The sequence below is a fragment of the Melopsittacus undulatus genome, chromosome 8, assembly GCF_012275295.1.
Source record: "Melopsittacus undulatus isolate bMelUnd1 chromosome 8, bMelUnd1.mat.Z, whole genome shotgun sequence".
Taxonomy (NCBI): domain Eukaryota; kingdom Metazoa; phylum Chordata; class Aves; order Psittaciformes; family Psittaculidae; genus Melopsittacus; species Melopsittacus undulatus.
This window is the reverse complement of record NC_047534.1, coordinates 761,453-788,481: the sequence shown is the minus strand read 5'-3', so window position 1 is coordinate 788,481 and position 27,029 is coordinate 761,453. Positions and strand designations below refer to the sequence as shown.

General features: G+C 47.5%; 1 protein-coding gene across 5 annotated transcripts in view; it reads left to right on the top strand.

The window, feature by feature from the left end:
- The first annotated feature begins 10,177 nt into the window (after positions 1-10,177).
- TNRC6A (trinucleotide repeat containing adaptor 6A) overlaps positions 10,178-27,029 on the top strand; it is a 45,428-nt gene continuing 28,576 nt past the window's right edge. For 4 of the 5 annotated variants that reach the window (XM_034065197.1, XM_034065196.1, XM_034065194.1 and 1 more), the window contains exons 1-3: positions 10,707-10,783; positions 21,978-22,068; positions 24,089-24,110. In XM_034065197.1, the coding sequence (XP_033921088.1) occupies positions 10,707-10,783; positions 21,978-22,068; positions 24,089-24,110 (190 nt within the window). Of the gene's footprint in view, positions 10,282-10,706; positions 10,784-21,977; positions 22,069-24,088; positions 24,111-27,029 lie in introns of those variants that run through there. The other variant, XM_034065195.1, reaches the window with a different exon arrangement.

Here is a 27,029-nt window from a genome sequence, read left to right as displayed (position 1 = left end):
GACCTTTGTATCCCTGATCTTTTCCCCTTGCACTTGTATCCTTACTGTAGGAATGAGGCAGTAAACCTGGAGTGAAGGCAAGCCGGGCCCTGCTCCCTGCTCAGCCAGCCACAGTGTACACAGGGCACCGTTATTACCCCGCATCCACGCTCTCTAACCCTGTAATTAGATGCTTAGGCTGTGATTGCCCCATTGTCCACTGGATAGGTTTAATCATTCTTTTCTCCTACAGTGGCAATTTTGTTCCAATTAGTTATTGCAGTTTGAGCAGCAATAGCTGGTTGAGTTTAGGGAGGAATTAAAAGGGTAGGGAAGGATAATGAAGGAGCTGACGAAGGAGGGGCTGCAAACAGGGCTGTTGTGTCACCCCTTCTCTTCCTGACTCCCTCTTGCTCCCCAGAGAGCTTGCTGGGGCTGGGAATGCTCCCCCTGGAAACGAGGATCCTGAGGGACACAGACTGCCTGGCTTCATCCCTGCCAGGGAGCTTCATCATGGATCTGATGGGAGCAAGGGACAGGCGAGCCTGTGTTTGTCCAATGGGCTTCAATCAGTGTGTCTTAACCCCTGGTAGGGGCAGGTTTGGGCTCGTTGTGTTGTACACCCTGTGGTCCCCTCCTCAGTGAACACACATCCCAGTTCAGTCCCAGCCCAACAGGATCTGGAGACGCTTCCAAGAGGTGATCCCGGGAATCAGCTGCACAGTGAGTGATGAACCAGGTGGGACCTGTGGGGGAAAAACAAGGTTATGTTTATGTGGTTATGGTTCCAGAATGGGTTTTGCTTTCGTGATCCCTGGCTGGGACACAACCTCCTTTGGTTTGGGCTCTCTGGCTTCACTGTGCAGGGCAATGGTTCAGCCTCTTGCATGACCAGTGCTCCATGAGCCTTTATCCAGGATGATCCCAACAGTGTGAAGCTGATGGGATCTTGGAGTGGGATCCACAGCCCTGACTGATGCTGGAGCACCCCAGTGGGGCCCAGGCTCACTGTGCTCGACTGACCCTAGGTACCACAATAAAACCCATTCAGTTACAGCCAACAGCAAACCGTGATCACCAAATCACTGTCATTAACTCCATGGCATTCCCAGCCATGGGGCTGCTCTCGAGGGGATGTGGGTTGGGATTGCTTTGGACTTGTTAAGATTCGGGAAGGTTGTGAAGGGAGAGAAGGCCCTGACAGTCTGCAGGAGGTACAACACTGCTGCCTGTGCAGCTCATGTATAATTCAATGATCCCAGAGTCATTTGAATATCTAAATTATGCATGATCAAAGCAGCACAGAAATCCTCCCTCCCAGCCCCATAGACACAATGCTCCCCAGTGTGCCCCCCCTGCGGAGGCAGCTCCATGCTCCCACATCTATGGAGCCTCAATGCTCCACGGAAACTGAGCTCGACTGGAAAAACACAGCCGTCAATGGGGCTGTTCTTTAGTACCCCCTGCATCACCCACCGGCGCCGTTGTCAGGGTGATGGTCACTGCCATGCCGCAGGACAGGCCTGAGGAGGGGTGATGGGCACACAGGGTGAAGGAGCCCTATGGCTGGGGAAGCAAAGCTCTGACCACTGTCAGGAGAGCATGGAGGGGTCTCATCCCCCTCTGCTGCCTCCTCCAGGGGCTGCAGACCCATTTCTCCATGGGCTGGGCTGGTGTTGGTCCTCCAAGGTCCATGGATGTGCCCTGGTTCTCTCCTGAGCTCCTTCATGGCTGCAGCCATGGCCACACAGGAGTGGGAAAAGGGCAGAATACCAACCAATGCTCCCTGTGCCCCCTGCGGATGCTGTGAGTTGTCATTTGTATTCCATAATTTAATGATCTATTCCCAAGGGAAAATTAGTCTTCAATTTATGGAAAAATCCCTGATAATTTAAGCTCGACAGCAGGGGAGGGCTGGAGCCATGGAGCCATGGAGCCATGGGGCCTGCCCCACACCTCCCGCACCCCACAGCCTGCACAGGACAAGCATGAGGGAGACTTTAATGACACACTGAAGTCCATCTGAAGCCTCCCAACAAAGACTGCATCCTGGGGGCAGGAAAAGCAGTTTCCTCCTGAAACAAGGGATCTGTTTGCACCAGGCACACCGCAGGGCTCAGCTGCAGCTTGATGCTGAAGCACTGGGGGATGCAGGAATGCACTGGGTGAGCCATCAGTGCTCCTTATGGCAGTGACCACCAAACCATCCCAGCTCTCACAGTGCCACTGGTTCCAGGGCCCTGCATCCCCTTTGCCATGGGCAGCACCCCCTGTGCCTGCTGCAATGGGATCGGGAAGAGGCTGAGCTGGCTCCATCCAGAGATGCTGCAGGTCCCCAGGCTCTTCCTGCTGCTGGATGGGGTGAGGATGTCCCTGCACCAAGGGCAGGTGTAAATCCTGAGCTCTGACAGGATCCATCACCTCCTCTGCTGGTATGGAGATAGATGGCCAAGGCTTTGCTCATTAGAGGCTGTGGCAAAGGGTAGGTGCTGGGAGGCTCCGTGCCTGGGAAGAGCTCAAGGGGAGCTCATTAACTTGAAGCACTGGGTCCAGAGGGCTCATTTGGCTGCTATCAGTTCACTCCTCTTCTGGTAATGTGGAAATGAGGGAGGGGGATCTGAGCCTCCTCTCAGTGACCAACACTTTGATTTACCCCTTTCTCAATCATCTCCTCCCTTTCAAACTGCCTTCGATGCTGTTTATTCTCCACAGGTCTTAAGCCTTTCCAGGCAGAACATAACCCTTTGCTCCCACGATACTGAGCTTACAGGACGGATCAGACACTGCTTCATGTCTTCTTATCCTGGCACCACAGGGGTGCTGTTTAAGGGGCCTGTGATGCTATCCCGGTGAGGCCAAGGTGGTCTGAGAGCAAAACCTGGGCAAGGAGAAGGGGTTTTTGCCCTTCACCTGTACCAACAGCCGTGGGTATATCTATCTAAGCCTCTCTGGCCCTCTTCAGCACTGACAGGGCAGGTTACAGGCTTCCTTTTCCTAATGCAGTGTGTGCAATGGCTTGGGACATCATCCAGCCCCCTGAAGATGCTGCAGGGGCTGGAGCAGATCCCATAGGAGCCAGGCTGAGAGAGCTGGGCTGGGGCAGCCTGAACAAGAGAAGGGGAGACCTGAGAGCAGCTCCAGTGCCTAAAGGGGCTGCAGGAACCTGGAGAGGGGCTTGGGACAAGGGCAGGCTCCTGGCTCACAAACCCAACAATCAATACAGTGTTAACAGCAATCACATTAATTGCACTGAGCTATTAATGAAGGCAGAGCTGTCAAAGCACAGCAAACATTGGAGCAGAAGCCTGGAGCGATGCCCTGGCCCCAGCCTGGGGAGGTAACAACGGGGTTTTCTCTCCATACACATGGAGAGGACATGGCTTTAACATAGAGGAGATGAAGGTACCAGTGTAGCCATAGGGGTTGTGAGCCCTGTCAGCACCTCTGCCTCCTACCCAGGCAGAGCTCAGCCCCTCTGCTGGCTGACACAAGTGTAAGTGATGCTCTCACAGCCAGCTGCTCCCGAGATGCTGTTAAATTGGAAGGGAAATCTATTTCCTGTTGGGAAAAGAGAGGAGGGAGCGAACTGGGAGTTAAATATAGATATATGATATGGAAATGAAGCTGACAAGTGAGTGAATAAGAAATGAAGGTTTGAATTATTGAAGGGTGGGAGGAGATGGCGCATGCAAATAGCATTAATGTGGAAAGAGGCAGCGCTCTGCACAGGGAAAGGAGGTTTGGAAACGGATTTATTCCTTTTAAGAAAGGGGCTACATCTATGAAATGGAAGGCAGCGGCAGCAGCACATGTGTATTTCTGAGGCCTTTCTTTCCAGCCTCTCCCTTTATTCTCCTGCTTTTTTCATTCCCTACAAAGCAATGAGGGAAATTGAAGGCTCTGAATTCTTTAGCTTCAATGGAAGTGAGATAAATGAAGTTGTGATTGCTGCACAGGCACAAGTGACTTCCAGAGGTGGCCGAGCACAGGCTGCTGTTAGAGGGCTGCGAGGAGGTGTTTGCCCATTGGGGACAAGGTTCTTTGGCCTTTGGAGCCATCGCAATCACAGCCTGGTCTAGCACAGCCCCTGGAACCGATGGTGATGTTCAGCCCCCCTGCAGAGACAATGGGCTTGGTTTCAATGGGAAATACCTGTCTGGAGCTGTCAGCCTGCTTGAGGAGTTCATTACAGTGTGAAAACACCCAGGCTGCTTTCGCTCTTGTTGCACCACCCGTTGCAGAGCCCACAAGGCAGGAAGGGAGGGAGCACGGGGCTGCAGAGCATCAACAGTTCGATACTGGAAACAGAGCCCCAGCTGGTTGTTTGTGTCAGAGGTAAAGCTGACAAGGGATCCTGGCAGAACAGGCGCTGTAGATGTCTTCATTACCCTGCACACAGCTCTGTTTGTGCCTCTCTGACCCTCCTAGGACTGACAGGGCAGGTTAGGGGTTTCCTTTCCCTAATTCAGTACATGATGGCTTGGGACGAACTGTTAGAGCTCTAGATCAAAATGTCATGTATTAGAGAAGTGCCTCCCCAAGGATTCTTATCCCTCGCTTATTCTTTGTCGTGTGCTGACAGTGTGCTCTGCTCTGTCTGATCTGTCTCTAGCTATTTATACAGCTTCTATCACATAGTACCTGACTGCTCCCATTGCTTAAACAATGATGGTTTGTTTCTCCCTTACCTGCTCTGCAAAGCTGCATAGGACCTCAGGAGTTATTAAGAGTGCAGGGATTTATATTCCCATTCACTCCGGAGTTACCCATGGGTATGGTGCACCCTGTCCCGCACCTAACCCACGCCTATGACAGAGCCTAACCACTGCGTTTCTAGTGATCTGCATGTATAAGATCAGATTTGCTCCCAATCCTCAGTGGTTACAGGCTCTGTTCCCCACAGTCTGACAGCAGGATGGCTCCTCTCCTGCCCTCCCTGCCCCATCCCAAGGCTCTCATCTTCAGCCAGCCACCACTGCAGCTCCCCTTCACTGCAGCCTGGCTTCTCTATGGGGGCACTGGGGGAACAGGGGTCCTGTCTCTTGGCTCCAGTGGCTCCCAGTCCATCCCAGTGTGGGCCCTTTCTCCACTGTGTCCCCATGGCAACGTGCGCTCCTGCTGCAGCGGCATCCTCGGCTCGCCACTTCCAGCGCTGCATTTGTATTCCCAGGCTTTGTCTCTGCGCTGGCAGGAGGCCAGGCCAGGCATCCATTTCAAAGCAGCCTTTGTGCTCCTGGTGAAATAGCTGCTCGGAAACCGATGGGATTCAGTCAGCCGAGAACACCGTGTGTGTTGCTTTGCCTTCCGTGCTCACAGCCGGTGTGCGGCTGTTCCTACCTGCACCCAGGGAACAGCCCCACAGAGCACACATCACCCTGTGAGCCGGCAGGGATGGGGCTGTGCCTGCTGCAGGGGGTAGCAGCAAGAGGGGGGGACATCCTCTTTCTATCTCCCACTGTCCAGGCTCATCCAGTTCCAACCATGGGCAGGGACCTCTTGAACTGGAGCAGCTGCTCCAAGCCCCTGTGTCCAACCTGGCCTTGAGCACTGCCAGGGATGGGGCAGCCACAGCTTCTGTGGGCAACCTGGAATACTGGACCACTGGAACAGCCACTTCCCTCCTGCAGCTCCTGATGGATGCAGGGTGAAGACAACCCACTGGAGGATGTGATCCATTAATTGCAGTGTCTGTCCTTGTTTCTGGTGGAGTTCAAGGCATAGAAAATGTGATATTACACATCTGCTTCAGTGTGCAGAGGTACAGGCAGAAGGATGCATGTATATGCATATGTGTATCACTGTGGTGTAGTGGAGATCCACTACTGGAGATCCACAGTCCAGGCATGGATCAGCAGCATGGGCATGACTTTGAATGGGGACACTTCCCTACCTGGAGACAGACCCTGGAGGTAACAAGTGCCAGGGCTCATGCTGTGGTCTGTGGTGCTGCTGATGAAGTGTGTCCTGGCCCCATTTTATTCTGTGTAATTAGGAAATTCAGCAGACAAGTTGCTTTCTGAAGCCTCAACCAGGGAATGGTTGTGGTAGAGTGGAATAGAAAGCAATGGTCTGTGGTAGAGTGGAAATCGTTTATGTTGTTGTCAGTGAGAAGTGCAATAGGAGAAGGTGAGATCTGTTAATCTGGTGCTGTGTGAGGAAGGGTGGTTGTTGAGTTAGACAATCAATAAGCATTGATCACTGAGAGGCTTACCCCTGTTAAACGTGATGGAGGACAGACAAGATGTACATAAACAGAAGCCCATGGCCAGGCAGGGTGAGCATCCCTCAGGCAGAGGGCAGGAGCTGCCCACTGCGGTTCCCATCCCTGTTTCCCTGGGCAAGTGGCTCATTCACTCCCCAGTTCACCAGCCCGGATCAGGGACCTGAGCTGTGCCCTGGATGTAGCTGGGGGGTTGAAGGTGAGGGAAGCCATTTCCTCCATGAACATCAGTGTTTGCATGAGTCCATGGCAAATACTGGGACTGGAGGGTCCTGCATGCGTCATCCACATCTTCGTGCTGGTGGTGAAGAAGGGCAGTGCTCTGTAGCTCTGTGGGCTCTCCAAATAGTGCCCACTGCCTCCGAAACCTCCAAATGAGCTAGAAAGAGCCATGCCTGTAAAGGGACACCAGCACACGGTGACCTGGCAGGCTCCATGCTCAGCTGGATGCAGGGGCAGGCAGTGCCCAGGGGACACAGGGCTGGACACTGCTGTGGTGACAGCACCTCAAGGGGAACCTTCAGAGCCAGGGGAGACTGGAACCAGGCTCCATCAGTCACTTGGCCTGGGCTGTGCTGCTAACAGAGCACAGGGACTGGCAGAGGGGAAGCCGCAGTGAACCCATTGCTGTGGTTTCCTTTTGGAGTGCAGTGCAGGCCTGGTGAATAAATGGGGATTGGAAACGTCTCTTGCACTGCACCACTTGAGGGGCTGGGGATGTGTGGATGGCGTAATTGGCTGGATGCAGAGTGAAATCCAGGCTCAACGATTCCATTTTGCAGTTGGCAGCCTTCCCAAGCGCAGCTCAGGGGAAGCGAGTTGCAGTAGCTGTAAAGCACAGGGAAAGTCTTTATCTCTTAGACTTTTTTGCTGATTTAAAGGGTAGGATTAAATTCTCATTTAATAACGTCAAGTGCCTGCTGTCCCCTGCTCGGATCACTCTGTGTGAGGGTGATAATGCTGGGAAGGGAGCCTGGAGGAAAGCAGTGCTGCTGCTTCTCCCGAGCACAGGACTAATGGCTGTTTGCTGCCGCAGCCTGTGGAGCAAGCACCATTTAATCACAAGCCTTAGCACAAGATGCACAAGGTGCTGCTGCTTCCTAGCTCTGTTTGGAAGGTGAGCTGAATGCTGTCTGTTTGTGACTTCCAACTTTGTCATTTGGGGTTTCTTCCTCCTAATGAAGCATCTTACAGAGACCCAGATATCCCTCGCTAACATACAGAATCTGGTTGACTTAACTGAGCTCCCAAGCAGGCACAGTTCTCATGAGTAAGTGCTGCTCCTCTGTACCTTTAGATCACCACTTCTTCCCATCGCCTGGGCTATTTTAAAGCTTGTAAATGAAGGCTCCACAATGAACAAGGAAACGAGGCTGCGAGCAGAGGAGCACACAGAGCTCTGTGTTAGCGACGAGACTGTTTTCCCTTGTCTGGCACATCAGCTCATTTAGATTGTTTAAGTCAAGTGCAATATTGAAAACAATCTGTTTTGCTCATGACAGCGTCTTCATTCTGTGCAATGATGCTGAATGGAACAAGCGGCAAAGGGTTATTGACAGCAAATCCTCACGTTGCCAGGCCTGCCCTTCTCAGGTCGCCTGGAAAAAGGCAGCTCCTGGCTTTATTTCCCCCAGACATTAAGCAGAAAGTGTCTTACATCTCATCAGCTTTGCAGCTCCACGCTGAAGCCTTCATTTTGCATGGAGCCCTGATTGCAAACTGCAGGGGAAGGGTGGAGGGGATGGGAAGCACTGAAATGGCACCAGCTCGGTTTGAACTGGTTTCAGTCGGTGCCTTTCCTGCCTCCTGCAGCTCCTCTCTCACTCTCATTGTGTGGAAACCCTAATTGCAAAGCTAATGGGGATGTGAAGGCAGGAGGAGCCAGTGCGTGCCAGGCTGGCGGGGCAGGTGGAGCCTGCTGTCGTGGGTGAAGGCATCTGGGGATCACTTCCCAGAAGGGCATGTTTACCAAGTGGTGGAAGTGTAACTGCACAGATCCATCCCTGGCAGCCGCAGGTTGTTCGCCCTTGAAGAGTGGTTTCATTATCCCTGATTTCATGTATGACCATAGTGCTTTGGAGCCACTCGAATGCAAGGAGGAGATCGTGGGGTAAGTAGTAGAGGGTTAGTAAATGCAAGGATCTGCTGACCATGTACAATCAGCTGCAGTATTTACAAGGCAGAATGGAAGCAATCAGTGCAGCAGTCTGGTTGCTGGGGGCATGTGCATAAATACAATTAGAGAACAATCTAAAACAATAAAGAAAGCTACAGACCTTGACTATGAATTTTATTGACAGTGGCATAATGCAGTTAACAAAATGACATAACATTTATTAGCCTTCTTCACTGAGGACAGACCCAACGGCAGCCCTCCTACATCAAGCCACTGAGGCCAGATAAGACAGAAGTGCTGTGAATGAAACGGTAACAGGAAGCTGAATCACACATCAGGAAATAATGACTTTCAGTTATACACTGTTACATGGCAATCCCAACTTTTTCATATGAGCAAAAATAAACCAGGCCAAATCAACTTATGAGTTATTACTAGAAGCTGAGAAACCAGTTTCAAATTGTCAGTGCCCTTTTAAGTACATCAAAGACAATACAATCACTTGAAGCGTGTGCTTGTTCGGCTCACAGCAGTGCATGCTGTACTAGAAGAGGACAAAAACACCCTTACTGGCTATGCTATATTGTCATAAATGCTTATCTTTAATAAGGTAGGATCCTCTTCAGCTGAAAAATGCCCTGCTCTGTTTGTGCTGCAGAAAGACAGTTAATATTGCAGCAGATTCCCAGAGACGATTGCTCATTTGTCCAGAGCATCCATTTACTTTGCAGGTGAACAGAACAGGGCTCATTTCTCAACTAGCTTTAACAGGGATGGTAAAAGGCAACTGAAACCGGGCTGGGAAATGCTTGTGATAATGTGCAAGCCAGATGCAAAATGAGACCTACAACTTCCCTATGCCAACAAATGCCCTTCGCTCAGGATGGATCCAGCAGACAGGATGATGCTTATTTCCATAGTGGGAGCTGGGAAGCAAATCACACTCCTGAGCAGCTCTGTAGCACCTCCAGTAACAACCAGCCCCTTGGGCAGCAGCTGTGCAGGCTGATGGGGTGTTCTGAGCCAGCACTGTAGGGCTCGGTGCAGCAACAGGCACCCCAGTGACAGCCTCACACCGGAGAGCCCAGCCCTGCAGTGTACAGCCAGACTGGTACAGCTCGATAGCTTGGCTAAGGTTGCTTGGCAGAGGTGTAGCTACAGGTGCAACACACCCTTCCTACCGGTGTGCTTGTACTACACTGACTCCTTCTCGGTTCCGTTTCTAAGCAGAAACCCATTACCTGCCGTCACTCACTATCAGTTTGCTGCATCTGCTTCTTGCTGTAGGCACTGGCAATCGGAAGCAGAAACGAGTCATAATGTTTTCTAATGCAGGTATGTTAAATGCACTCAAGTTTCAAAGCAATATTCTACGCAAGCACCTTATTCTGTATTTCCTATTGGCACCGGTAATAACACTTTAGAGTGTTAAAGGCACTTAAAACACTTCCTTGCCGCTGTTCTGTGCGGCTTCCTCGCATTGGGGTTCTTGATTCTCCCCCATTAGTCCCTGTCAGTACCTTGGCTCGTTTCCTTTCTGCAGACTCACTTCTGGGGTGCAGCTGCCGAAGCCCAGCACGGAGGCACGGACCCGGTTCCATGGGTCTGACCTCGGCCTCTCTGTACGCTGGGGATGGAGCCGTGTGCTCACACAAACCAACATCCCCCTCTGCTCGCCTCCATCCCTGCCTCCGCCTCACAGCCCCGTTGCTAGGGGCCGGTTGCTAGGGCGCCATGTCGCACCAGCGCCGTGCCCCGGAAGCGCTGCCCGGGGCGGGGTTTCGGTTCCGGTGCGGCGGGGCCGGGCCGGGCCGGCTGAGGAGGCAGGAAATGGCGGCGGTGCTGCAGCAGCTGCCGGGCCCTCCCGCTCCGCAGTGCCGGGCCCTGCCCGCATAGAGCCCCGCGGCAGCCCGGGCCCCCGCCGCAGCCCCGCCGGGACGGACTCCGAGCACTTTACATACATGAGGTACCGGGGGGAGCGCCTCGGGCCGGCCCCGCTGCGGCCCGGCTTGGAGCGGGGCTGCGGGCACGGAGCTCGGCAGGGACCGGGGGGGCTCGGCCGGAGGCACCGGTTTGCCTGCGGGGCCGAGCTCTGCCCCGTCGGGCTCCGCATTGTTCGCTCCGCCGGGCGGGCAGCCCCTTTGTGGCCGCCGAGCCGGTGGTGGTGGGGCAGGGCGGGGGCCGGGCCGGTTCTCGGTTAAGTGATGCAGCAGAACCGGTGTCCTCCGAGCGCAGGACGGGTGTGCAGCGCAGGACGGGTGGGTGCGGGCGGCCCTGCCCCTGCGGGAGCAGCCCCCGGGGCCTCGGCAGCCGGAGCCCGCACCGGGAGCCCTGAGGGCACCGTAACCCCCTCCCGGTTTGTTCTGTGCCTCGTGCTGCATTGCTGTTGACATGGAAACCAACACCGCTTTCTGTTCCAGAGAATTGGAAGCCAAAGCTACCAAAGAAGTCGAAAGAAAACTAAGCAGGTAAGATGCTCATTTGTATTCACTCCCACAGTCTGGAGCGAGAAGTGGCCTTGGGCTAGAAATCGTTGTGGGCTTAATCTGGAGCTTTAATCTCGTGTTAATTGTAAGGAGAAAAACCACCCTGAATTTGAAAATGTTGTCTGCTGCATAGTGAAATCCCTGCAATTTATTTAATTCCTTAAACACCTTTTTATCGTGCCTTATTTACATAATAACAATATCATGGTCTGGAATAGAGTTTCTTTAATAGGACAGGGTTTTGAAGAGAAGAATAACTGACTTCTCTGTCCTAACATGTGGCACCCAACAATAACTGAGAATTCAATTACAGGCTTGCTTGGTTTGGGGTTTTTTTCTATAAAGTTCAGGTAAATATTACTGGGAGGCCAGAAGTAGTTGCTTTTGGCAAGAAACTTGCTTTAGGCCCAGATAAACTCTATGTTGCTGTATAACTCTTAACTCTTTGCCTCTTTGCATGAGGAGTTAAACCCAGTGAGTTTCCCATGGGCACATAGCCCTTGTTTGAGAACTCTGCAGACTGTTGAGCTCCTTTGCTCAGTTCCCCAGCTCGGGAGTAAGAGTTATGTTGGGAATTCTGTGCCAGCAGCATCCATGCCTTTGGTACTTCAGAACTTACTTCCTGTGAGCCGTTCATTCTTAGTGTGGTGCCTTCCTTGCAGGTACCTGCTTCTTTCTGTTGGCTGCATTCTTTGGGTTTGACTTTTGTCCTACTTTCTTGTTGTGTTCTCTCTCAATCAGACCCTAAAGGGACTCTTGCAGCTGAACTTCAAAGGGCCTTCTGCCAGGGCTGTTTGAATCTGCTGAAACCCGAGGGTAACTGATAAAGTACTCAGTTCTGGCACCTTTTCTTATTTACCGTGTCTGGTCAGTCTCCAGTGTCCAGGTTGATTCATGGTTACACTGGAAACTGGCTGGCTCTCCCCTGCTGGCAGTGGGTGTCTTCCTTAGTTTGGGTACTGTGCTTAAGCACGACTAGTGTTTCCCATTTTGTTGCTGAAATACCTACAATCTTTAGGATACACTGAGCATATTGCTTTTAAATACAGTGTCAAAGTCACTGTTAAATGGGGTTTACTTGAAGAGAGTGATTTTAAATTGCAGCTCTTGAAGGAGTCTGTCCAGAAAAGGTACGAAAATGCTGTGTAAATAGAAGATGGAACAGTTGGTGGTCTGGAAAGCACTTGGTGTGGCCGTGATGCCAGGAGTGATTTTGGGATGGACAGAGTGCTAAGAAAGCAATACTCAGGTGCAGTCTTAGGAAGTCCATAGTTCTTCAGTTTGCTGACCTGAAGAGGCCTCTGGGCACGCTGGCAAGCATGACAGGTAGTGACAGAAGAGAAAGTGACCCATAGAACTGCTGCAGCTCAGCGCCTGCTGGGGCTTGGGGACAGAGCAAGGTTCACTGAGCTCTGCTCTGGAATGGTCTGTGTGTTTTCTGACACAGAGGTGGATGTGTCCTGGGTTTAAAAGAGCTACTTTCAAGTTAATGTTAATACAGTGGTTGTTTTCAGAAACCTGCTTATGTTCAGGGAGGGAGTTTCCACCGTGTGAGCACCCAGGCTGATAAAACTGTGGCCTGCCTGCTCTGGATAGCCTGATTAATAGTGTTCCAGTTGTAGAACTCAGCAGATAGCCCTCATTCTTTCTCTAATGTCATTATTTACGATCTTATTAAATTTGCAGTGACCCAGTCAAATTGTGAGAGAGCAAATAGCTTTTCCTGGGAAAGGCAAATAGACCCATGCTACAGTTGTTCTTAATCTAAAACTGCGCAGTGTATATATAGACTGTAAGCTCCAGGGAGCGTTGGTGTGGCTTCACGGACGTGCTGAAGTCACCTTTGGAGTCTGTGCTTATAGATTGATGGGTAGTAAATATCCTTCTTTTATCTTACTGGGAATATTGGCCTGGACTGTGAGTTTGCGATAGGACAAGTGTTCTAGATTTTACCAGAGCTTGCTGATCCAGTCGCAGTGATTACTGCTTTAAACTCGGGATTAGCCATTTGCCTTGTTTGGCCTTTTGGAAAAGAATCTTCATTTGGTCTGTGTTCTGTTTTAAATGCCTACATGCCTGGTCCTGTGCAAATATTCCTGGTCTCAGGAATAAGTGGAGTGCGTGATTTGCATCAGTAATTCAGATAAATCTATTGCACATTGCCTTGTGTCCTGTTCAAGAGTTAAATGTTGACTCTTCAGTCTCCTGCTGGACGAGAGCTGTCCGTTAATGACTGGAGAAATGCAAGAGCTACATTTGCTCCAAATCAGGACCAGTAAAAATCACCATTTAGTGCTTTTGACCTAAGACCTAACTGTTGACTTCTGTTTGGTAAACAGGGCTTTCCTGCCTCATTTATGTGGAACTGAGAGAAGGTAAATATCTGAAATATGTTTACAGTACTTTTTTCCCCAAACCCAGGGGTTTGACTCTCACTTCACACGCATGCAAATCATAGGGAAGATTCACCCACTGCTTTCATTCACCTGTGTTTCTGCTTCAGAGGTTCCATCTGCATTGGTTGCAGGCTGCCCATGTTCTGGGAGAGAAAGCTTTCTGCCTAAAACCATGCATACCTCTGGATTCCATCCATGTATCTCCTAAGTTCTTGCTGTACAATTTATTTGGTTTACTCTTCCATGTTCAATAACCACCATATTTCCATGAGGCTTTCTTGTGCGCTGCAGGAAACCGATGAGATGGCTCAGTGACAGGGGCACAGAGAAACAGTGAGAATTGGAGTTGTGTCTGTTGATATTTAAGCTCTTGGTTTTCTGTTGGGCTTTTCTTCCTAATAAACTTCTTAGGGAAGACTTCAGCACATGGGACAGCAAAGAGACAGCATCTGTTCATGTTTCTCAAGAGTTCTAGAGATACTTGGGCAAAATCAAGCATTCCTTTCTCCTCTCCACACGCTTTTTCAGCTCATGCAGAGTTGTCAGGTTGTCCCCATCAGATAACTTGCATTTACCTTCTGTTTTCCTAGCCTTACAGCAAGGCCGTTGTGCACCTTGATAGGGTGCTAACAAAACTGAGGCAGTCTGGAGTATGGGTGGTCTTATGGTTAAGATGCTGGACTTGAACAGTCCTTTGGGTTTGTGCATCTATTACAGATACCCAGTGTGACCAGTGTGATTATGGAGAAGCATTTTAATCTGTCTCCTTCCATTCCCCATTTGTTAAGTGAAGATAGGGATTGTTTATTGCTGCTGCTGATGCCTTATGTATTTAGATCATAAACTTCTTGGGAGAGAGATTTGTCTTTATATGCTTGGGTGGCAGTGAATATCTTTGACAAAACCTCAGGGTGAAACTGTAACAGAAATCCTACTCCAGAGCTATGGTGCATTTACAGTGCTTGTAGTTTGGAGTTAGTTCTGGTGAGCAGCTCCTGTATTAGCAGAGTGGGAGAGGTGAGTGTGTTCAAGCAATTGGTAGAGGGGGATGTGGTAGTTAGAATTCAGTGACTTTTATGGTGATAATTTAAAGACTGAGGTACTAAAAGCAGAACAGAAAGTAGCTGACAAACAGGAATTAATTATTCACTGGAGTAATTGTTTCAATTTTTAGCTTGGCAGCACCTCTTCTATATGTTAATAGCTGGAAAGAACAACACAGGCACTTGTGTAAAGTGGTTTTGTTTTGTTATTGGTGCCTGAGGCTTCCTTTGCTCCTGTGTTAAACGCTGAGTGGTTTTGGTTGCCAGAGCCTTTCCATTTAAGGCACTGGTGGGGTTTGTTGGTTTTGTTTCTCTGTTAACTTCAAAGCACTGGTTTCTATTCCACCAACTTGGAGAGTGCTCTGTTTGCTGTTTTGTGGGAAGCACTGGCAGAGGACTCGGAGGTTCCATTTTTAGTCAAGATCCCCATTTTACAGTTAATTCTTGTATAATGATGGTTTAGCAGAAAAGCTGTTGAGGGTTTAACAGAAAAAGAAATCATTTTTATTGGCATGTGTGTACTTGCATAATTTAAAAAATAAGGATTAGGGAACTTGTAGGTCAGAATGCAGAAATATTATCAAAACATAAAGCCTCAGCAGTGTTTGACAGTCAGTGTGGAATGTCACACACAGGTTGAATAGGTAGCAGCGTGTGTGCATCCATCCATCTTTACTGTCTTTGCAGAACTGTAGGGATCTGTCAGTGCCAGACACTTACATGTAGTTATATGGCAGTGTTGCACCTGTAGCATGGCAAGCTCATATGTAACAAAAAGAGCAGCAAATGGGGGAAAGAATTTGTTTGTTTCCTTAAAAACTCCTTGTTTATGTTTGTCACTAGAAGCTTTCAGAGTGCTTTCAAAAGCCCCAGTGTATAATCACTTCTGATTCTTACTTTTATGCTTACTCCATGTAGTATCCAGGTGGCAGGTAAAACCTGATAGTTATCTTTTCAGGTTCAGTTAGAACAAGGGCTGCTGAGAGGCTGGCTTGTGGTTTGCCCCCAACAAAGCTGTTCCCCTGTGAGACCCATGACCAGTGGTCCCTTGTCTGCTCGGCATGCAGGGACATTGCAATGACAACAGGACACAGCGTATCTGCAGCCTTTGGGGTACTTCAGAAGAGACCCACTGCAGAAACACAGTGGGAGAATCGCTTCACAGCCTCAAGGCTTCTAAAAGCACTTGTTGGGATGGAAACAGCGTCTTTAAAGCGTGCTAGCATCATCTTGTGGGGTGCTGCGGGTTTGGAGGGGGTTTGAGGGTATCTGGCCATAAAATGCTGTGTGTGAGCATCTGGAATGCTGCCTGCAGCTTGAGCAGCGTTTGGGGAGGGCATAGCTAGCAGTGGGTGCGAGCCTGCAGAATCCAGAAAGCACAGTGCTGTTGTGTGGGTGGTTCTGGTTTGGGGAACACCAGGTAATGTGTTCACAGTGGATGGCAGCCTGGTTTATTTTGGTGCTGGAGTTTGCTGTGTGCATCTCACGCGCTTTCACTCAGAGATGAATACTGAGTTCGGGTTGTAATAATGCAGTGCTGTGTCTTAGGGCTTAGTTTGTGTCAGAATCCTGCTCATAACTGTAATTTCCTCAGCGAGGTGACTGGAATTGTAATTTTATTGTGGCATAACATGTTTCCCTTTTGTATATTATAACAGAAGATAACATGCTGCACAGACAGTAATTATCACATCTTCAGCATGTCTTCAAGGAAAATAGGGGTATCCTGGCTTCTCCTCCTCCATAATGTAGGAATAGAGGTTAAATACGTCTAGTTCAGCCCAGGTATTTTTACAATGCCAAGCTGGAGCTTTTGGAATTAAAGATGAATAGAACTTTTTTTCCAAGAATCAATAAGAGAAGTATGATTTGCTATAAATACTACCTGACATGTTTACACGGTGAGGTTACAGCTTTTTTCCAGTTCACAAGCCAACTAACAAAGCAAGCCGTACATAAAACTAGCATCATCAAAACCTGAGACGCAGGAGGAGTGAGGAGTGTGGGCTGTGGAAGTCAGAATGTGGCTGCTCTTGTTTAATGGCACACAGTTGTGATAGTGATGAAGGGGGAGACTTGCTGTCAAAGATCACCAGGATCACTGTCCTGCCAGAGTGATACTGTTCTAGAAGATGGAAAAGTGCTTACTTTAATGGGTTAGTTGAGGAAGGTGTTTTGGTAGCTTGTTGGTTTTTTCCATGTACACAAACAAGAATTGTGCTGAGGTGCACACCTGGAGGAAAGGTGTTTTTCAGTAAATAACAGTAAATATTCATCTGATGCTCCCTCTGTTTGAAGTTGGGCAGATTCTGGCAGGTTCTACTTGTGTCCTCTCGGAGCCATTGATGTGCAGCTTCTCCTGAGATCTAGATCCATTTTCGTTCAGTGTCACTTGAACATAAAGCTCTTTTCAAGTAAAGCTGTTTAAAGCCCAGGCCTCTGCTCCAGCCTCAGGTGTGCATTTCTTATGATGAGGTCTTTAATTTTCAGTTGATCTAAAATGAAAAATAGGTTTTGCATTTCTGCTAAGACCATTTAACCTTGAGCAAGTCACTTAAGCTATACAGGAGGAAAAGGAAACTCCCTGTACATGTGTTTTAGTGAAAATTGGGTGGCTCATGGGGGGTAACAGAGGGCTGTTTATATCTTCATGTTATAAATCCAAATTCAGTTCTCAGTTGTTGCTTTTCATTTGGCCAGCTGATGGACCGAGCATGCTGTGACAGACACCTCTGACACAGGGATGGATTAAACCTACCCGTATGTAGGGCAAAGCCCAGCTAAAGAACTTGCTCATTTTCTGGCTTTGTCTTGTTACTGTGAGACCAGATTCCTGCAGTGTTTCCTGTTATGTGCTATAAAATAACATGAAGCTGCTGATAGTTTGTACACAAAGAATAATACAGAGGGAAAAGGTGGCTATTAAAGCCTCAGATGATAAATGGGAAACACTGCGTAGCACTTGTGTTTCTCAAGGAGTAGCATTAAAAATGTAGCTTGTTTGTGGTGTGTTCTAATGGGTGCTGGAATCTGAGGCATAAATACCATCATTTGCTGTCTGTTGAGGGCCTCTGTTAATGTGTTAGCAAGAATAAAGGGAGTGTGCACCTTCAGCTGTCAGAGATGGTGATGCAGGAGCTCTGCTTCAGATGTGATGACTTAATAGGTGAATCTGGATTTGTATCTCAGGTTTATGTTTGTGTAGGAGGGTGGTGGGAATAGGGCTGCCCTCCTGGAGAGATTCTGTTTCCTGTGAGGAACAGAGGCAGTAAGACTGTTACTGTTGTTATTTAACTGTGCAGTTGGGTTAGTTCTGTTTTCCAGTCACTGAGAATTAACATTACAATGATCATCTAATACTCTTAAAGACGTGTCATGGACTGTAGGTGGGTAATATTTTTTCAAGTGTTGCTAAGGTCCTGATACTCATCACAGAGGTTTTCAATGTATTCTAAGGTAGCTTTGTAATCTGAAAGCTGTTTTTCTTAAACACATGAAAACAGAATGATCACAGTGTCATCATTTAGGAGTTTTATGGCTCCTGTGTGGGAACAAAAAGCTGATGCTGTGGTAGAATATTCCAGAGACCTTGGTGTGTTAGTGTTAGCATCTGTATTCCAAAAATAAAACCTAATCTTGTTGATGTGGCTGCAGCAGGATTGATGAGTTACTTTCTTTTCCTGTGAAATGCTACTTTGCATTCTGCTTGCTCTTGAAAGTGCTACACTTGCTTCTAAACACGGAATGGTTTTTCAGTTCGTGTATTCAGTTCATGTTCATTTTGGACGTGACACACACAAAGTTGTCACACAGAGCAAAGCACCAGTGGCTTTCTTGGCTCCTAGAAATCTTCTCAGGTTATTAGGACCCTGGAAGTTTTGTTCCCAACCACAATCCCAAGCCATGTACCACCCTGCAGCACTGGTACATAGGCTTGTAGAATGGTTTGGATTGAAAGGACCTTAAAGCTCACCCACTTCCAGCTTCCTGCCACGGGCAGGGCCACCTTCCACTAGAGCAGGTTGCTCCAAGCCCTGTCCAGCCTGGCCTTGGACACTGCCTCCCATCAGGTGTGCACTGCCAGTGCTGGGGAGAGCTGGGGATGAGGGACCCCAGCAAGGAGAGTGGCAAGAACAGGCTGATGCTGCACAAGGATGACTCTGGATCACAGCATGCTCGTGGCAGGATGGACAAAGCTGGCTTCTGCATCACCTTTACAGAGCACACGTGTCGCTGCAGGCTAATCATTACCTCAGCTTTGTAAAGCATCCAGTGGGTTGCTTTAAATAAATCTGGCTGACTGTGACTGTGTTCTGTGGGTATGTGAGTAACCTCTTAGTTGTCCATGAAATAATTTCTGAGCCTTAATTGCAAATGCAGCACTGCATTTCCAGTGAGACTGGTTGCAGGCAGATAATAAAACTGTGATCAGATGCCAGACAGCCACAGTGTATGTGATGGTTTGTGACTTTCAGTGCAACTGAAGTAGAACAGGCTCAGAAACAACATTTTTAGGTGGTTTTTTTGCAAACCAAAGAACATCAGCAGTAATTCCTTTAAAAAAGAACTAACTAATGCTTGCTCTCTGGTATTAGAGAATCTTAAAAGGCAGCATCTGATCTGTGGAAACTCTTGGGACCTATGCTCTGCTGGTCTGGGTATGCAGGGTGATGGAGTCGGGTGGTGTTGGACTGTTCATGGTCACAGTATGCTGCAGCTTTCCTCTGGTAAATGTCTGCGGTGCCAGGCTTCACCTGGTAACACATAGCATGGGCTGATGGGCACTTAAAGTCACCCTAAGAGTGGGAGAGGAGAAAAAGGATGCTGGATGTACAAGAGATCAGTGTTATTCCAACAGAAGGGAGCACTGGGGAAAGAAACCAGTAGAGGATGAAATCAGATTTGCAGTGAGAGCAAAGATCTCAACAGGTGGGGGTGAAAACTGATTCTTGTTTGTGTAGTTGCTCTACAGACACACGTAACCATGTTCCAAGGACTGTTTACAGAGAGGAGTCAGGAAAGAGATTTCTAATTAAGAAATACTTGGTTTGGGAATCCAAAACTTCCCTCCCCCCAGACAAATTGATTTTTGCCATCCAGATAGAGCATAGCTGCTGTCTGGCAGTATTAGTAGTAATAAAAATAGATTGGCGAAAACTGCTTCAGTCACTTACCCAAAATGCAGCCCTGGGTTTTTTCCTGGTGTGCTCACATTAATAGTCTCAGAAGTTTCTGTGCCCTATAAATAATTTACATGTTGCTGGCTCTTTTCTTCCACAGTGAATGTCATGTGAAAATACTGCCACAGCTCTTCTTGCTTGAAACCACTATTAATAATAGCCAAGTGGCCACAACTTGACATTCAAATACAAGTATTGTTATTGCAGCATTGACCTTAGCAGGGGGGGAACCACTTTTCATGCTGAAGAATCACACAATGGGCAATAGAACAGGCTCATAGTTTAAAGGTAGAGCTCGGGGGGCAGCAGGAGGGGGGTGCATTCTCTTCCCAGGGCATGGCAGTGTTACACAGGGTGCAGAGTGTGATGAGCTGCTGTTGAGTATCACTTACACTGACACCAGTGCAGTGGGAGGCACGTGCTGAAAGAAGCTTCTGTCTAATTAAAAAGGGAGGTGGTTGCATGGATTTGTCCCAGTGGAGCCAGGCACCTGGGAGACACATGTGGGTGTAAAAACCAGAAATGAGCAAAGGCAAACCCAACCCAGAGTGATGCCTGCACTTGTGCTCATTTTAAAAGGGACTGGAGCTGTCGTAAAAGTAGAATTCACCAATTACTTATCTAGCTAAATAAGTAATGAAAGTCCTGGTATTTGCAGAGTGTCTTGGGTTTTACTGTATTCAATTGGCTTGGCTTCTGATGTGTAGATGGATCTTGGCAAAGATAAAAGCAGTGCTTGTCATGTGCAGAGCTGAACTCTGGAGATAGACACCAGACAGGACCACTTGTCACAAACAGGGGTGTTCATTCCCTTCCAGCAGTTGTTTCTTGGCCTTTTCGTTTGCCACAGTAAATCACCTCCATGTCTGTGATCAGTTTTGCCACCCAGAGATCTCCACAGCAGCTTTGAATCCGAGCACCTCCTGTCACCTGAGCTGCAGCTGATGGGATAGTGTGTACAGACTGGGAGAACACCAGCTGCATGTGAAGTGTGCCTTTAAAAGAGAGGACTTGTGCTGATCTTTGAAGGTTATTCAAAGAGTGAACTTGGTGTCTTCTTCCTTTACTTACTCAACACATATGGGGTTTGTGCCCACATCCCACTCAGAGTATCACAGAAATTAGGATTAGTGTGACAAAGTGGTTTGCCCAGTGAAAAGGTGGATGTGCAGTGGAGCTTGTGTTGAGGTTCAGGACATGGGAAGGATGTGTGTTATATCCTGGAGGTACACTGCAGAAAGAGGTTTGGAAAACATCTTCAGCCTGTTGTTTAAATCTCATCACCTGACTGTATGGTCAGCACTGGTGGGGCAACAGCTTCCGAGCTTTGAACTCAGAAATACTCCAGACCCTGAAAGGGCAGAGAATTGTCTTGCAGGTGGGCTTCTAGTCTACAGAAAGGCTTAAGTAACTGTATGTTCTCTCTCCCTGTTACCATGCTCTAACAAAAGCTAACTGCCACCACTGTTTGATGTTTATATCCAGCTTTATTGTTACTTTCTAAACTTCAGAATCATCCTTTCTGTGAGCAGTTGGTTTTATTCTCATGTACAACACAACCAACTGATCTTCACTTGCACGTTCATGTTGTCACGAGCTCTTTGCACCATTAGCCCAGCTGCTTTTGTGCCTGCCCGTGACCACGGTCTGTTCTGTCGGTCATGTCCTCATTCTTACCAAGATCCCTGCACCTCTCCAAGCATGGCCTTAAAGAAGTTTGTTTCCATTGTCCTGGCATTTGTGTCACATCTTGGTCCCTGCAGTCCCTGATGGCTTCACGTGGGCTTGCACCTCTGCAGTTCTTCCTGCTTTTTATACTCCCTATGTTCCTGCCTTTCATCTTGGCTGAAGTCTGTTTTTAAACAGTGCAATCTGCAGAGTGCTGTTGCTGCTAAACCTTCTGTTCAAGCTTGTAAAACCTTGTATTAACTGAGTTCAGATTAATGCCATGGGGTTTGTTCTCACTTTTGTCAGTTATGGTTTTGTCACTTGTTTAAGGCGCTCCAGAGTTGCTGTGCTGCCGACAGGTCTAGTGTGCCCATGCTCTTCAGCTCACGTGCCATCTAGTTCATGTGTGCTTCATGTCAGCAGTGCCACGTATACAGTGCACACAGGGGTGTTTCCTGGCAGAGGTGGTGTTTGGGATCAGGGAGCTGATGGGTGTCCAGGCAGTGGGGGCAGCACCAAAGGGTCTGTGTGGCTGCAGGGAGCCCACTGCCTGGCAGGGTGAGCCGTGACGTGTGTGCTCAGTCATAGCAATGTACAATAGCAGGCAGGGATTAACCTACATCTGAATTTGTGCAGCCTTTTGAATGGGATTCATGGCAGAGCCGTCATTGTAACTGTTGGAAACAGGAACTCTTACATGTAGCCTGACACTGCAGCCGCTCTTCACGTTGTGTCACTTGTGGTTTGCACAGTCCCTGTAGAAATATTATCCAATTAGAAGCAGAATTCCCCTGTCCTTTTGTGTCACAGTGAAATAATTGTTCTAACATGAATGTAAGTGTGTACAGATTGTATTTTGGGAAAGTTAATTACAAACTGTGTGGTTTAGGGATTTTGTGCAAGAAGAGGAAGAACAGTTGATGGAAGAAAGGAAAAAGAGAAAAGAAGACAAGAAGAAGAAGGAAGCTGCTCAAAAAAAGGTATGTTGAACATTCAAAGATAACCCGCCTGCTTCTGAGTTACTTTAGTTTCATCACTGGTTAATACTGGGTCAGTTGTGGTTATTCAGAAGTGTTTTCTGTTTAATTTAATGTTCTGAGCTTTAGATGTGCTGTCAGTTATTTAGTGGTAACTGATACATTGAACATCTTTATTGGCTTTGTGATCCATTTCAGAGGTTAAATGTTCTGAAATGAGCATTCTCTTTCCTGATTGCCAGTTGAAGTGGTTTCATGTTTAAAAACTTCCTCAATGTTAATGCATTTATTAGTAGAATAAAATTAGCTCTTTTTTAAGATGGTGACTTTCAGCTGCATCCTTCCTTTACTATATATATTCTTATCCTTCCATATGGAAACATGCGTCATAAGACAGTTTGTATGAAGGAAGGTGGATAAAAATGAAAATATTGACAGCAGAGGTGTATTGGGATGGAAACAACACAGAAATGCTTCAGAGTGAATGCTTCAGAGTCCTGTTTATGATCAAGATACTCATCATGGCCATTGATTCTTGATATTGACCCTGAGTTTGAGAGGAGCTTGTAAATGTGTTTGTAAACGTGTCCCTTTCAGGTGGGAGCAGAGGGAACCCGCTTAGCAGTTTCCTCTGATTCCCTTGGCTAATGCTGGATGTGTCTCTTAAGAACATCCTGGTTTGTGTTCTCAACCACAGGCTCTGCAGCAAAGCCTTTTAAAGGCCCCAAGCACAGGATCTGCCTTCTGGCAGGTGGGGATACGGGCAGTGGTGTTGGAGGCCGTGTGATAGGGTAAAATGGGCAGAACAGAAGCGGGGTGGGGGCTTGATACACTGGTGCAGGCATTAGCCCTGGTTTGGTTTCCTGGCTCAGTGGCTGATGCGCTGCAGTGAGTGGAGTTCAGAAGAGGCTTTGCAGGGTTTCCATCTGCAGCCATTTTTAGCAAAGAGCTGAAAAGCTTCTGCTCAGTTTCTTGGTAGCAAGGCACAGTTTTTAACTCGCTCAAAACATCTTCATTTTGAACTTCTGGACAGTACAGCTACAGTTTCTGTGTGTATATGTGCCTTTGTCAGCTAAAGAAGCTGAGATGGGGGTTTAAGGCTCTCTTGATTTCCTTAGAAGTGAGGCTGTGGCATGGAGAGCTGTTAACAGTGTTTCAGTACTCAGCCCTACCAGTGCTGGTATCTGAACCTGGCCAAGACTCAGATCAGATCAGTGGATCAGTAAATCTCTATTGCACTCACACGTGCCCCTTTCTCCTCACGGTTTCAATTATAGACAATCATAGCTTAAGTGTTTTGGCAAATTTATTGCCTCTTATGAATATATGTGATACCGTAATTAAAATGGGCTGTATACAGCTACCAGAGTGACCACATCCAATTAAATCTCGTTGTGCTTTGGCAATAGTGCATTTTAATGGTGATAATCAAGAAAACTCTAGGTGCAGGTAGGGAGAACTGTGAGCTGTGCTTTTGAGAGCTCAGTTTTGCTGGTTTATAGTTAAACCCTTGCAGTTAAGGTGTGCTTCCACACCAGACATGTTTCTGTCCCTGTATTTATCCTGTGATTTTTAACTGCAATTTTAGTCATACAGATCTCTAATGTTGGCAGTATCATAGGTGTAACCGGTTGAGCCTTGAAAATGACTTGGAAAGTCTTTGCATTTCCTTTCTTCTTTACATGTCTAGTCCCTCCCTCTGCAATAAAAGTGGTGGCAGTTCTTTGCTTCCAGGCACAGTTTTTAACTCGCTCAAAACATCTTCATTTGCAAGTTTAATGCAGTCTGTTTCATGTACTTATCTTTCAAATTAATTTTGTCTTCTATAACGTTTAAACAGCTTTCTAGGCATGAAGAATAATAGGCATGGTGTGGTTAGAGACACTTCTGAAGTAGATAATTAAATAACTCTAAAACATGTTAAAAGAGGGGAATCAGAAGCTAATGTTGCTTTATGAAGCGGCACGTGCATACAGGGGTTTTATCTGCACACATCACTGACACTTCTCTTTTCTTATTCTAGGCCATTGAACAAAAAATCAAAGGTAAGTTACTTTACAGTTATTTCTATTCTCTGTCTCATTCCTTCATTGTTAAATATGTTGAATCAGACGGGTCACCCAAAAGCTCTTCTCACAACTGAATGATGGACTTCTTGAAACTTTGGTTGTACTATTTCAAACAGTGACCACAGAAGAGTAATGATCAAGGGTGTATTTCAGGGATTGGACTCTTCTGTTCTTCCTGGTTTCCATGCTCAGTTACTTGAACAGCACCAGGCATATACATAATACCTTGAGTTCTCTTTATTTGCTTTTTGCCTTCCCCTTTTTTTGGTAGACAAGTAATGGATGTATCTGGCTATAACCAATTATTGCATGTGGAGGGTTCATCCTGCCAGAATGATCATGATGACCATACCTGCAAGCTGTAATTCCAATGTTTGGTGGCAGGCTGAGAATGCCACAGTTACTCTGAATGTGTGTGGGGTTTATGCAGATCCCCATTCCAGCAGGCCTCCAGAGAAAGGGAAGAGGCATTCTTTTCACTTGCTCTTTAGCTCTTAACCTGCTAGTTGGGAAGTGGACAGTAATTGCTTAGGTGTTCATGTGGAGTGCTTGCTGCATCCCTGTTTTCAGGGAACATTGGCTTTAATTTACTACTCACTGGAGCAGTGGTAGAAGCAGGAGCTCAGAAGCCCTGCTTGGCAGAGATGCAATTACTGCTGGAAAATCAAAAGGTGTTTGAAGTGCTGTTCTGGCATGAAGGTAGTAAAATGGTAGAGGACATACTGTGCTTGGGAAGAGCAGAGAAACAAATGGAAGTGGCCATTACTGTGGAATGTGCCTTTGAAGCAGCATCCTCCTTCACGTGAGGTTGGAATGGAGGAGGCAGGTTTCTCACATACAAAATGCACTGATGCTCCTGCTGAGGGCTGCAGCGCAATTACAGCTATCAGGAGGCATGGTTTGTCTCATTTATTTAAGTACAGTGTGTATTTTAGTCCTGTTTAAATGGGAAAATAGATAAGAGTAGGAGCAGCAGGTTTTCAGTGTGTGCCAAGGAGCAAGTAAGGGCAGCCTGGGTTCGTGTCTCAGGGAGCTCTGTGAGGAGGAGGATGGTGCTTAATGAGTAGTGATCACTTGAGGCAGTGGGAGCTGCCCCAGTGCTGGTGATGAGAGCCCACGTTCCAGATGTGCAGCCATCCTCTGGGTTTCATGGGGCTGAGTGCGGGTCTTGCCCTTCCAGCCTGGCTCTGGTCACTGAAACCAGCTGGGAATTCTGTGTGTGTCTTTGTGTGAATGCTTAATAAAACTGCTGCAAGAGTGTTGTAATCAATAAATATGCTTTGCTTGGTTTTAAAGCACCCTTTTTCAGAGTGCTGGGAATTACACGTGCGGAACAGGCTGAGCATTGGTTTTCTCCTGCCATAAAGCTGCTAAGATAATATGCCCGATGTAAATACAGAATTGTCAAAGTGTTTGGTTCTACTCTGAAGCAATGAAATGTATCTGAAAAGATAGCAAAGAAGAAAGTGGTGAAACAGAGTGTAAATAATAAGGTCCATTTTGAATGAACATTTGACCTATGGACTTGTGCTGCGCTGGCGTCCCAGCATCACAGCATGGCTGAAAATAGAAGGGCACAAATCCTGCCCTGAGGTACCTGGTTGGGTGGAAACTGCCTTCTCCTGAAGGACAACTGGTCTTTTATGTTCTTCTGTTCATGTTCTCCTTGGAGCCTGCTGGTTACTGAAGAAGTGTTAAGTTCCACCTTTAGTGTTACATTCTTATTAGTAACAGGGTATGTCAGGAAGTGCATCAGGAATGTGGAGCTGTCACAGACATACACACACACTGGCTGTCCTGAAGCAGGGCAGACAGGAGGTTCAGATAGAGGACTTTGTGCAACAGTTTGTCTAGGAACCGAATCCGTGGTTACATTGCACAAAGCGCTTTCATGGCAACATTGGTTCTGCCTGCTTGTGTTCAGGATACAAATGAATGTTTCATTAGTTTCCAAGTTTCCATCACGTTAATGTCTTAAATAATTCATTCTGTGCATGAGCTGAAGATAAAATAGCAGAGTATGGGATCTCTAAATAATTCACACTTGCGTTCCTGCTTTCAGGAAGGAGCTGGTTAAGTGACGTGAGTGGTTGGTTATTTCTTGGGTTTAAGTGTAGTTTGGGAGGCTCCAAAATGTTGCTTTAGTGAAGGCAGAAGTTGCTGTTTAACGGCTGAAGTAGCTACCTGTGATCATGTACAGCACTACGACTGCCTTCCGAGGAAGTCAGTAGTGCTGATTTCTTTCCTGTTCAGGATTAGGGATGGAGTAATGAAGATGATGCTGATCCAGATGTTTCTGGTACAAGGAATGTTTTAATACTGTAGTATTGTCATTAAAAATGCATATGTGTCATTCCTGTGGATTTCAAAGAGTCCAACCCATCTGGTTTTACATGTCTGGCTGTATTAAAGGAAAAGAGGCAGTTCATAGGAGTTAGCCTATAGCTTAGTTGCCAAGTGAAGGTTTGTGCAGCAGCTGGCACAACACATTCACACTCAACAAGTGCCCTCTGAGTGCTCCAGTACCAGGCATTTGGGGAAAAAACAAGTATCATTTGAAGGGCCTTATTTGAGGAGAATACTGCAGCACTGACAAGTGTGGTGGTATTTCTTGTACCACAGCAGGGTATTTTTGCTGTGTTTAATGTCAGTGCTATTGAAGATGGACAAATCAGTCTATTTATTGTGAATTGCTCCTAAAACAGGACTTGACAAACTGCAGCATGGCCACAGATAGCTGCTGAGAAGCCAAGCACTCGAGTGGATGCTGTTTAAGACCATTTGAGTTTTGTTGTGCTCACTTCAGCAATCACAGTGTGCTTCTCCAGCAGGAGATGTCCTCAGGAGCTGGAATGTCTCTGCACACACTTCAATGCACACACATAATACCCTAGC